General features: G+C 33.7%; 1 protein-coding gene across 11 annotated transcripts in view; it reads right to left on the reverse strand.

Annotated features, from left to right (window-relative positions):
* Positions 1-839: 839 nt before the first annotated feature.
* PPIP5K2 (diphosphoinositol pentakisphosphate kinase 2) overlaps positions 840-12,752 on the reverse strand; it is a 66,814-nt gene continuing 54,901 nt past the window's right edge. For 7 of the 11 annotated variants that reach the window (XM_058167039.1, XM_058167038.1, XM_058167041.1 and 4 more), the window contains 5 exons: positions 12,049-12,168; positions 11,236-11,298; positions 7,190-7,339; positions 4,986-5,114; positions 840-3,176 (listed from right to left, as the gene is read on the reverse strand). In XM_058167039.1, the coding sequence (XP_058023022.1) occupies positions 3,145-3,176; positions 4,986-5,114; positions 7,190-7,339; positions 11,236-11,298; positions 12,049-12,168 (494 nt within the window). In that variant the 3' untranslated portion in view covers positions 840-3,144. The remainder of the gene's footprint in view (positions 3,177-4,985; positions 5,115-7,189; positions 7,340-11,235; positions 11,299-12,048; positions 12,169-12,752) is intronic. The other 4 variants (XM_058167046.1, XM_058167043.1, XM_058167045.1 and 1 more) reach the window with 2 other exon arrangements.

The raw sequence follows: 12,752 nt of genomic DNA on the forward strand, positions 1-12,752 counted from the left end.
GAGAAAAATGTAGGGTAGAGTCTTTACAGTCTTGTGGGAAGATCCACATTAGGGATAGAGCAAGAACATCTGTTTACAATTACAAATTTAAAGGAGACCATTTAACATTATGAAACTTGTCACTAACAACATCAAAGCAAATATTCCCAATAGATCACTGCCTAAGCTTTGCTTGAACTGATCCAGGAAACAGAACCCACAACTACTTGATTAACTGGATCTATTGTTAAACTGCTCTAATTGTTAGAAAATGGTATTCTAATAATCAATCTGCCTTCCTATAATTTCCATCCATTACTGTGTTTGGCACTCTTATGTAATAGTAAACAGGTTTTGATCTACAGTATCAAATTCTTTCAGATAGTTGAAGAACAGGATATCCTGAAAAACATCCAGAATGCTACATATATTTGTCAATTAAAAGAGATTATCCCTCTTACATTTTGCACTGTGGCTCAGAATGACTTGTACCCTTTATTTATTTATACTCACACATAAATGTATACCAAAGTGTCATATTATTTTGATAATAATACAGAGCAGCTGCTTTCAACACACTATTATTGTAGGAAAAGGAATGGCAGAATCAAAAGAGGAATCAGCCTAGCAACTCTACATAGCCACAAACGGACTAAGTTCTGAACCTCTTAAATTCTGTTTATCCAGCACTGTGAAGATCATATTGCACGGATTGATCATAAAGTTACTATTTTATCACTGTTGCTAAATAAGAACTACCTGTAATGATAGCTTTTATACTTACATTTATTTAAGACTGTAGTTATATATTCAGTCTCTTAGGAATATTTGTCAAATAGGACAAAAAATCATGTTAAAGATAATTTTTGCGGACTCTTTTTATTTACGAGCAAATTAAATTTTTATCCCAAAGCTTTGGTTGACTGGAATGTTACACATAATTAAACAACATTTTGTATAGAAAACCAGAATATAACATATACATTCATAGATGAGCAAGACAAACATTGTCCATATTAAAACCTGTATTTTAGAAGATGAAATGCAATGAGAACTGTGAACACATCATATATTTGGTATCTTAATAATTAATAATTGCTTATATAATCCCATATAATATGCACAGCAATGCCATGGCAAGCTTTATAAGCAATTACAATTTTATGGAAAATTACTGAATGAGAAGTATTTTTATTCTATAAAGGCACTGAAACCAGGCCTCTTGCAGTATAAGGGAAAATATTGCCATTCCTAAATTATAGAGTTACTGCAAAGACTGAAAATATTCAATAATTGAACAGGACATAAGGGAAGTCAAAAGACAACTAATCTATAGATGTTGACAAACCTGAATATTTTTTTAAAAGCAGAATTCCAATTTTAGGATGTCTGATAATGCTGATTATCTTTAATCAGTAGGCATTAATAAAAAAATCAATGATATGCCTATTTTCTATATGGGGTTACGCCCATACATTCAATGATGAAACAGTAATTTCATAGAATTGGTTTTGTTGCAACTTTTCATTTGAAAACATAACAAAGGACAGCATGTACAGATATATAAAATTACAATCATGAATGTAAACAGACCAGCTGTTTCTGCTTTTATAAAGCCCTGTTATCCTTCTATAGGACTATACTTTTAAACAATATTCTGCAGAAATCTATGTTGCAAACAATTTTTTTTAAAAAAACCTTTGGATAGTATGTAAACAGGAAATAAATTCATAAATAATGCAATCAAAATTAATTCATGCCTATACTAAAGCATAGGTTAGAATAATCTTGAACAAATTCCAGATATTGATGTAAACAAAGAATGTGGTAAATCATGTATACTGTCCATAACTGACTCCCAAAATGTCTCATACCCAAGTAGGAAAAAGTAAGAGGTACTTCTACACCAAGACTGAGCAGGCCAGGTGTCATCTTAGGGCAAGATTTATGAGTATATTTATGAGTATATGACTTTTTGGACAGTACCTCTTTAGCTATGTGAAATCTCACTAGAGGTAACTCAATATAATAGGAAGGACATGATGCTTCCAGAAGCCATATTTAAATTGAAGCATGGAGAAAGATTACAATCTAAACCCTGCACTGGACAGATGAATGACTAAATGGAATAGAGTCAAGACCAAGATTTTGTTCCCTATACAACTCCTGCTGACAGAGAAAATAATTGGCATAGAGTGAAAATGAGTTTTTAATTTAGTAGTGAGCATGCATGAAGTAGAAATAAAATATTTTGCTATGAAATCATTAGCTATGCTACATTAGCATTAAAAATGTTTTCTTCTTAATTTGTTTTTTGGTGGCCCTGACTCGTCAAGTTAGAATAAATCTTCAGTGAAGCTGATCTGTGAACTGAAACCAAATTTAACTTTTAACAATACAATTGTACAATATTATATAATGCTGTTACTGCTTAGATGACTCAAAATATATGACACATTAGCTTTAGAATATTAGTTTCTACAGTAGGTTGTTCAATTTTCTTTGCATTTTCAAGTCCAAGAATCTAAACTGTTTTCATCTGTAAGTCAAACAACATGCATGAATACTAGAAATAAAGTATAAATTGCTATATTCTAGTTTAGGGATCAGTATTCAGAAAAGTAGCCATTAATCAGAGCCATGTTAATATTTCTTAGTAATTGAAAAAAGGCCTACTGTAAACTTTTAAAAGGCCTATTGTAATCTATCCCCAAATATCAGCCTTTTATAAATCTGTCTTTTCTCCCTTTCTGCAATACAATACAATGCTATACAATGGTAGGCTGCTTTGGTTTTGCATTGTGCGCATATTTTAGACAACAATGATGGAAATATTTTGTGCAGTTTTTACATTTAAGATATCAGTACCTTAAAATTATAAGTGTAAACTTTGTTGCTTTTTATATTTTAGAAAGGAAGTCACCTTCAACCTGAAAATATACAACTTATGCATTCCAGAAGTTATTTTATATACAATGAAACACTTTGTGTGGCAAACGTGATTTCAAAAACTGCCTTTTTCTGTAAGGATTTGTTCGTTATAGAAGAGGCAATGAAGTGTTCCTTCAAGTTTTGACTGAAGTGCTTAATTCCTTTTCAGAAAGCATTTCACTACTAACATCACACTCCTATTATTTAAATCCTTTTTGTCTTCTAATGATACAGTCAAATATCAGGAACTGAAGAGCAAGTGGCATCTGTACAGAAACAAAATACTATTTCAGTCAAATTTTAAGCTGAATTCATAACGAGTCATTCTGAGTTCAAAATAATTTCTACAAATGAGTTCAATAATCTCTATAATACCCTGTCCATTTGAAATTTGCACTGTACTGTAAATAACTGGGTTTAAATTCAGAATGGTGCTTTGCACACCATTAAAATACATGCTTATGTTTTGTGAGAAAAACTAAATCAGAACAGCTGGAAGTCCTCTTAAAGGTTTAAAACTAGCTCCTTGCCAAATGTGGCTAGATCAAGAGTTTACTCACATTTTTTCAATTATTTAAATGTGTACTTATCCACTTCTTTGAATCACTCTTAAAACTAAAACCTCTGGATATGTGTTTTACATCACATATCAATTTGAAAATTGATAATCCTCCGCTGTTTACATAATTGGCTTCACATATGGCTTTTAATCTGAACTTGCAATATTTAATAGAATCCCAAGAAAGGAAAGTGGGTAGAAGCAAACTGAACAGTTTTGGCAAACGATAGGTAGTAAGAAAGTCAAGATATTATGAGCCACGATGTCACACAAAATACTTTCAGCTATAGTCAGTTAAATCAAGATCTGCAACATATGGAGGAACACTACATCTGGAGCATTCAAAACAAGTAAAAGACCCTGAAAATGTGCTGAGCTTTATATTAAACATGATTATTATATAGTACTTTAAAGGGCATCTCTTTTTTCAGCTTTTTCAAGTCACTGGTGCAAGCCAAAAAAATGGTACAGTATTTCACTTCCATAGGTCAAACTGTTTTTCCGATGTGTGTATTAATTGACTGAGCACAACTGTAACACAGATAGTCCTTGCTTAACAAACATTTGTTCAGTGATTGTTCAAAATTACGATGCTCCTGAACAGACTTACAAACCATGCAGTTACAGCTGTTGCAATGTGTGGTCACATGAATGCAATCTAGGTGCTGGCAAGTGCCGTGCAATCATGTGATCACCATTTGCAATTTTTCCTGCTGTCTTCCCTAAAAAATCAATGGGAAGTCACCAGGGAGGTCCCAAGGACTCCCTCTGGTTTCTGGGGGTTGGAAATGGTCTATCCCAAAATCCATTTGCAGCATGGGGTGTTTGCTGCCAGCACCCAGAAACAAAAGGTAATGGGCGCCGGCTGAAAAGGCCCCATACTGCGAACATTCCAAGTCAAAATCCTGCTTGGATTTAAGGATGAACCATTTTCAGTCAATCCTTGCAGAAAAGAGAACTTTTTGAACTTGGCTGCAAATCCTCTGCAAATACTTATGCCAAAATTCTGCTGGGATTTTTGGATGGACCTTTTTTAGCCAGCCTCTTTTGAGAGCAAGGCAGAATTCCTCCAGCAGGCAGTTCTTTTGAGAGGAAAAGAGTTGCCTATTGGAGGGATGTAAGCCCATGTAGAGCATTCTTTTTGCTCTGTCCATCTAATGATCCAGGAGATTGCTTAATGACCACAACAGGACTGCCAGGATTGCAATTGTTGAGTAAATGAGTTGAGCTGTTTCGCTTAACGACTGAAGATTGTGATCTCAATTGGGTCTATAAGTTGAAAACTACTTGTACTTATGTCATCAGTTAAAGTCAAAAAGCGTTGCCTACTAATGAAACATTTCTCAACTTTTTAATTCAATATTGATCAACAAGTTTAATCAGATAAAACAGAAAATCAGGTTTGTAAAGATTTCATTAGATTAAAATTATATAAATTTGATTGTTAAAAGAAAAGTAGGACCAATTAAAAGCTTATTGATATGAGAACATGTAAACTTTTCCAAGCATTACTTACCTGACGGGCTTCTTTCAACAGATCTCCGCCTTGCAGTGTCTTCAAATGTTGTTGGTTGGATTTTAGCAGGGGTGTATGTATTTAAAGAACACTTTCTTTCTGTCATGGATTCAATAAATGAAGGAGAACCTAAAAGATTAATGGGGGCAGGATAAGAAGTTCTGTAACAAAACCACATTATTTTTTTGAGCATTGCTACTAAGGAGAAATTTCCTAACAGTGAGAACAATCAACCAGGGGAATGTCTTGCCTTCAGAACTTGTGGGTGCCCCATCATTAGAGGCTTTCAAGAAGAGACTGGACAGCCATTTGTCTGAAATAGACGCTCCTGCTTGAGCAGGGGGTTGAACTAGATGACCTCCAAGGTCCCTTCCAACTCTGTTATTCTATGTCTAGGTAAATCTTTAGGAAATAAAATTACTCAACCTGACTTTGAGATGCCTCTTCTCTTTCAGTCCCTTAGATCATGAACCACACCACTGAAATGTTGGATAGATCATCTTTGGAATGGTAGTGGAAGTACACTTTCTGAAATTTTCAGTCATCAGTATGAGCAGCTGGATATTGTTCACTGTTGTATATTTAGGTGTAGGTTTACTCTTTTTTTAAAAAAATATTAATTTATCTCTTGTTCTTTCAGTATACATTATATATATTATCTTCTAGTGAGTTTCCATGGAATGGAATCTGTGTCTTCTACTCATAGCCCACACCTTACCCCCTGTATATAGGTAGTCCTTGACCTATGACCATTCATTCAGTGACTGTTCAAAATTAAGACCAAATGGACTTACAACCCATGCCTGAAATTATGGCTACTACAGGGCCTCTACAGTTGTGAACAAAATTTGAGCGCTTGGCAATCCACAGACCAAAGGGAAGTTTGCAGCACTCCCCACCTATCTCCCCCCACCACACCGTCCCACTAGATAACAGCAGGCCTTGGGCCCGCTTCCCACCCTGCTAGGTCCCACACTTTCCACCCCACCTCCCATTTTGGATTGGTCACTCACTTTTTTTAATAGATCTCTGGCAAGCAGCCACTCTTCCATGAGTCCTTTCTATACAGTGGAGGTCACGTGACACCATCCTGAAAGTGGATGCCATTTTGGAACAGCTACAATTCATTGTAGCCACTGCCAAAATGGCACCCACTTCCAGGCTGATGCCACATGGCCTCCACTGTGTAAGGAGGCCATGTGGCAGAACAGCTGCTTACTTAAGATCTATCAAAAGATAAATGACTAATCTGTGATACGGGTGAGGAGGAGAGTGTGAGACCCAGCAGGTCAAGGAGCAGAACCAAGGCCTGCAGGGACTCAGATGAGGCAGCAAGTCCAAGGCCTGTAAGAATTCAGTGTGGTGGGAAGCAGAGCATAGGGTGCTGCAGGAAGTGGTGAAGGCTTAGGACAGATCACATAAGAGCTGTGAAGATGCTGCAACTGAAACAGGGAGAACAGGGATTGGAGTCATTAAGCAAGATGATCACATAGGTGTCTCACTTTACAACTGTCAAAACTTGCAACTGTAATAGGTAGGTCCTGTTACAGTTATAAGTCAAGGACTACCTATATTACAATATCACATAAGCTTGTAAATTCTGCTGGGCCTTCAGAGGTAGGTGAAGCTAATTTAAAAAGTAGTCTTGAACAAGAGAATGTTGAGAGGTGGAAAAACAAAAGCAACTTAACTTTGGGGATCTTAAGTATTTGTAGAGGTAGAAATAACCTTTGTTATATATTATATTCTAAACATATAAATCTGGCACGTATAGTATCGTTGCTAAGCAAGATTCAGCTGAGTGAATCTATCAAAATGCTAAAGCAAAGGAGAAAAAAGAAATGCATATTTGTTTGGAAACTGTCTGTCATCCACTAAAGGACTGGCCATCAAAACCTGAGGTTTTCAATGGGCCTTAGGATGGAATATGTACTCCGCACTGTTTGGAATCAAGTATTTTTAAATCTATACAAACAAACAAGCAAATTAATACAATTGTAAGCTAGCCCCTTCTGTAATTGGAATTTCATGACCTTAGACAGGGTTTTGTACTGTATCTGTGTCTTAAGATTCTGTTCTTCTAAATCTTAGTATATAAAGAGATATGTAAGCAACTCAAAGTGCTAATTCTGATATTTTAATGAATTGTTTACACTTAGCAATGTTTTGCAGTTTGAAAAATAGAACATATAGTAAATAATTACGAAAAGAAGCTGTAGATGTATGTGGAAAATTTTCACACGAGGTTGAGGCTGTAATTGAGGCAAGAAATTCATCCACTTGCTTTAAAGACAAGGAGTTATGGAGAGTTTCTAGAGGACAAATTGAAGGCACCATGGAATATAATTCAAAGCCTAAAAAAGAAAAAAAAACCCACAGATTTTCATCATAAAAGCCCAGAAGCACTGAATTCTTTTTTGGATAGTAAAGTGATCTACAGAACTTTAAAGCTACAATAGGAAAAAAACAACTCTAAGCTATGTATAATGAAATACTTTTCAACACAGCAAACTTCTGATTTTGACAAATCTTTGTTCTCATCAAAAGTAGTTCCAAAATTTTGCCTGATTCTACAATGTAAATTTTCAGAGATATTGCATGTCAAACATGAGAATAAAGAATGGCCAAAAATCACTTACTCAAATATATAAATACACTGAATATACCGGTAAATGCACTGACCACTTCACAAACTAAAATAATACTTAGACCACCGGTTATTTCACATGAATCTCATAATTCTATATAAACTTAATAGAACATGCATATTTAAATTAGGCAGCAATGTAACCATCACTAACACAGATGTAGTTACAGTCACATATATATGCATTTTAGCAGAAGCTCTATTTAAGAATTAATTAAGTTAATGTTGCAATATATTCTAAGACTATTTCTATTACCAATAAAACTGAGTTTCACACCCAAATATGAAAATAATTTGGAAGATTTTAAATTATACAATTCTGAGTTAAATTTTAAGAAAGCTCCTTTCATAAAACATCAACATGCAAGATTTAACATGTATTAAATAATACCTGTCTCATTAATTATACAAAAATATTTTAGACAAAACTACAGGTATTCTAGTATTTAATGAGTAAGAAAACATAACTAAACAAATAAATATTTGATTGTGTGGGTATGTATACATACAGACATATATGAGAGATTTGAAGGAGTTTCATGAACTGATTGTGACAGTGCCCCACAAAATGATGTCCATATATTATATTGTTTAAAGAACGAAACTGTATTTCATTCAATTTAGATTGCCAAATTATTTTCAAGGCATTTGTTTCAAAAACAGGATTGTAACTGAAGTAGTTGTTCAAGAACAGATTTAAAATGTAATATTAATATTAACTCACAATCTCTCAATGATTTCAATACCACTTTTGCCTCCTTAATTTTTTAAAACCTATAATATGTCATATGTAAAGTAATATTTATTAAAGATATTTGGGCATTTGGTTTAATCGTAGCAATTAAGTTTCTATGTATAACTCAAATTGTATTCAACGCTTGGTAAAATAAACTACAACAGTATACATGCAGCAAGCGCAAACCCTTTCTTTGCATTACAGTAAATTCCACAAGAACTGCAGCTTTTCTTTACCAGAGAAAAATCTATAAGCACAAGTAACTCCAGGATTACAAGAAGGAATTTTATACAAACTATTTTTGTCTTAAAGGGTTCATGCCTATCCAAATCTTAAGATATCAGTACCTTGGAAAAAATGTATGGAAAATTGTATTATAATTAGTGTCTCTCCATGGCTATACAGTGGGAACTAAATAGTCACACATATATTCAACCTTTAGCAATTCTATTATCTAATTATCAAATGCTTTTTAGATATTTCCTAAGAGGCTGTTTCTGTGAAAAAGAAAAAAGAAAGCTTCCTTCTTAAGTTTATGTTTTTAAAACAAGCCCAGCTTTAATTAAACAATAGTTCTAGAGTAATTTTTATTGCAATACGTGTTTGTATCTCAACATGGAAGACAACGAAAGGGTTAGCGCAGCAATAGAAAGCCACCCTGCCATCTTACATTTGAAAGCTATAAAGACATACCACTGGAGCCTAGAAATTCCTCAGAGGAAACCGACCAGCACCTATAGAGGTCTGGATGCTCTGCATAGAGGCCCAGAAAATAAGGTAAAGCACTGCAGTAGGTACTGATTTCACCATATTTCTTGTACTCAAGATGAGAAAAGGGGAAAGACTGAAAAAAGGTTGGGGTTACCAAAATTGGGGGGGGGGGGAAGGCTCCAATGAAAAGATGAGGAAAAGACAATAAACCACGCCTCTGTCCCTAAGAATCGCAACCAATGTATTGGAGAGTATCTTTAAGGTTCAAATAAATACCTAAAGCATGCAATAAATTATTAAAGATACTAAGAAACATATTAAATAGGTCAGAGAAAGCTCTGTAATGTAGTTGTGCATAATATACAAAGTATATTAAGAACATAATTTAGATGAAATGCTTTTAGCTATTAAACAGAATTTTCTTAATTATGCAAAAACCGATATGTAATAGTTAACATTAAAAATCTAACTTCGTTGCTTTGCATGACTACACTAAGCTTTCTCTTCTTAGATAGTTTAATTTTAAGAGTTCAAACATGTTTTTAAATTTCCAAATTCATACAGTACTTATAATATATAGAAACTGTCTTTATAAGTATTTTTCATAACTAAAGTAAAGATGTTATAGGTAATCCTTGCTTTCTGACTGCTGTTTAAATACCATTTGAAGTTATGATGGACTCAAAAAGTTACAATTGTCTTCAAGTAACTATTGCTGCAGCACTGTATAGTCACATGATCACAGTTCAGGTGCTAGATAGTTTACAACCTGGTACACTATTCTGTGGTCACATGATCACGTTTTACAACTTTTTTTTGCCATTTTCTGACAAAAAACACCCACTGGATAAGCTTGGAGTTACGAACATGTGATTTGCTTAACCACCATTTAACTTATTTAACAACCACAGTGACTCACTTAACAATCATTGTAAAAACAGTCATAAAATCAAATCCAGTTACATAGTGATTTGACTTCTGACCACAACGACTTCTGACCAAAATTCCGGCTCAACTGTGATCATAAGTCAAGCACTTCTTGCATTTTTAGATTGTTTCTAATAATCAAAGAGGTAACTATAGTTCTGTAATTTCAGTAAGAAAAAAGTAAAAAGAAAAAAGTAAGAATATCTTTTTACATATTGTCATTTCTTACTTAATAGTACTGGAAAGTTTTGAATTAAGGTTTGAGGGCAGCATTATTATTGTGGGGCAGTCAGTTCAGTTTCTGCAATAAAAGGATTGACTCTGGCAAAGTTTGTGCAAAATTGTTTCATCTGGGAACAGAAAAAGGGTGTTTTTCCACAACATCTCATTTTAACAACAAAACCAGTTTTGAATTCGTTCCAAGTCTTCAATGGAATGCAGCTATATATTGATTAATATATATTAATTAAATAAAACCTGGATTCATCATAATGGGAAAAAGATTGAAATAAGGGAAACAACTTGTGTTATTGTTAGTATAGTGTATTGTTTTAACTTTTATTTTAACGCAATGCAGTTTCAAGAAAGATGATTGATAGATTTCATTTTAAATGACAATTTAAATTAACAGAGTGCTCTTATCGATAGCTGTTAATGAAATTAAATAAACAGTACCCCAAGTTTAAAGGCAGTGTAGCTTGGGGTGCTGGAGACAAAAAGAAGTAGAAATGCCTTTTCTTTTTTGCCTTCTGCAATTCCCAACACCTTTTGATGGTTGCTATTGGAAACAAAATGCTTAAGAAAATGCACTTTGACCTGATTTAGCAAGACGTTTTTTAATGCTTTGGTACAAAGGTTCAGGATGAAAATATCTGATGCAGCAAGAAGGCAAAGAATATTATGAAGAAAGTCCAAGGAGCTTTAAGATCAGAATATTTAAAAAAACCATGTATTAAGATGTATTCATTGTGTCAGTCATTTGGATGAATGTGTGTAATTAGATTTGAATTATTTTTTCATATTATTTCCCCAAAAGATTTGATGTGTGAATTTAAAAAATGAAATTAATATATGAAAAGGGATTAATCAATTGCCATACCTAATAATTGGACAAATGTCTATGTGCTTAAGATGGAATGTAGAAAGATAGTGGGATAATAACATCCATCCCATTTTTGTGGGGGATGAAGCAAGGGAATATTTTTTTTTTAAATAAAAGCAAAACATACCATTGGTTGGGTGTCGAGCAAATGTGATAGAAAACCTTTTAACAGCAGAACCACGTGTGGTGTCTGAGAAAGAGAAAAACAGGTACCTGAAATTCAAACCAGCTACCAGAAGAGGGACATTTCAAGAAAAGACAGGAAGGTGGGAAGAAGGGAAATAAAAAAAGTTAGAATTAAGTGGCATGCAAAAGGTATTGGGAAAAGTGCACAGGCCAAATAGATTTAAAAATAACCTTTGCTTGATATTAACTAGGATTTTAATGGAGTGCATGAACTTAAAGGAGTAACTGCAAATTTGATGCACAAAATGATGCGTGATTGGCATTTAATGTTCAGGTAGTGACAGCAGAGAAAAAGGTGTATGTGTTTTTTTATTCTCAAAAATGTTAGAAAATATTGCAATACCATTCAAAATTTGGTGATGTCATTTCTATTAACTGTCCAAAGCCTAAACTATAATTTAAAAATATTTATATTTTTTATTGTTTCATTCCTGACCAATTTGAAAAATTTCCAAAATATATTTTTCAAAACACTTTTGAAGTGATACTTTGAAACGTTAATATTTTGTACAGATTATATTTCTTAAAGCTTTTATTCAGAAGATGATATATTACAGAAGAACTGAAGAAACATTAACCTCAACCTAATGCTGAAAAGATAGGCGGTAAGATTCACTGTAAATTTAATAGTGACAAATAATAACCTAGCCTTCTTCTCAGTCAAAAGATTTAGGCCTTTTAAAAAAATGTTCCTCAGTGTGCAAGATAGTGGGCATGTGTAAATGTAAATGCATGTGCGAATGTGTGCACATACCATCTATGCAGCCAGAAGAAGTCAGCTTTTTACGATGAGTACGAGCATAATCCTGTAGATTGGGTGCACTTGAAGACCCCCCGAGTACTGAGGTGCTAAACAGGCTCGCACAGTGAGACCCTGATGGGAGTTAGAGAAAATACATACAAAAACCAGGTGTTCTTCTATTCACATTGGGATGCATGCAGCATGCAAGCATTTTGTTCTTACCACACAAAAGGCACCTTGTGGCATTGCCTTGGATAGATTTGCATTATGCTTGTAGCACCTTAATGATATTTACAGTAATTTCCTATATTAATTTGTGTTTAAAGTTCTTTTTACCAAAGATAAGTCTGTCCTTAAATAAAGGATAAACAAACTTGGCAAAGGAAAAAGGTGGCAGTATAAAATAAAAAAGATTGGAATTATAAAGGTTAGATTTCAGAAACTGTACTTAAACTGGAAAAAAATGAAGACAGAATTCTAGATAAGCAGAAATGAACACATGTTCATATACAAATTTTCCTGGAATTCTTGAGTATTTCTCAAACAATCTGCTTGTGGCTTACATCCATTTGGGTCTTTGGTAGATGGATCCCATGAAATATGCCCAGTAGCTAAATTCACTCTACTTGTATTAAAATATATTAATTTCAAATTAATATTGAAATTGTATAAACAACTGTTTTTTGCTAATAATTAAAAAATCTTACTTATAAAAA

The sequence above is a fragment of the Ahaetulla prasina genome, chromosome 2 (assembly GCF_028640845.1).
Source record: "Ahaetulla prasina isolate Xishuangbanna chromosome 2, ASM2864084v1, whole genome shotgun sequence".
Lineage (NCBI taxonomy): Eukaryota > Metazoa > Chordata > Lepidosauria > Squamata > Colubridae > Ahaetulla > Ahaetulla prasina.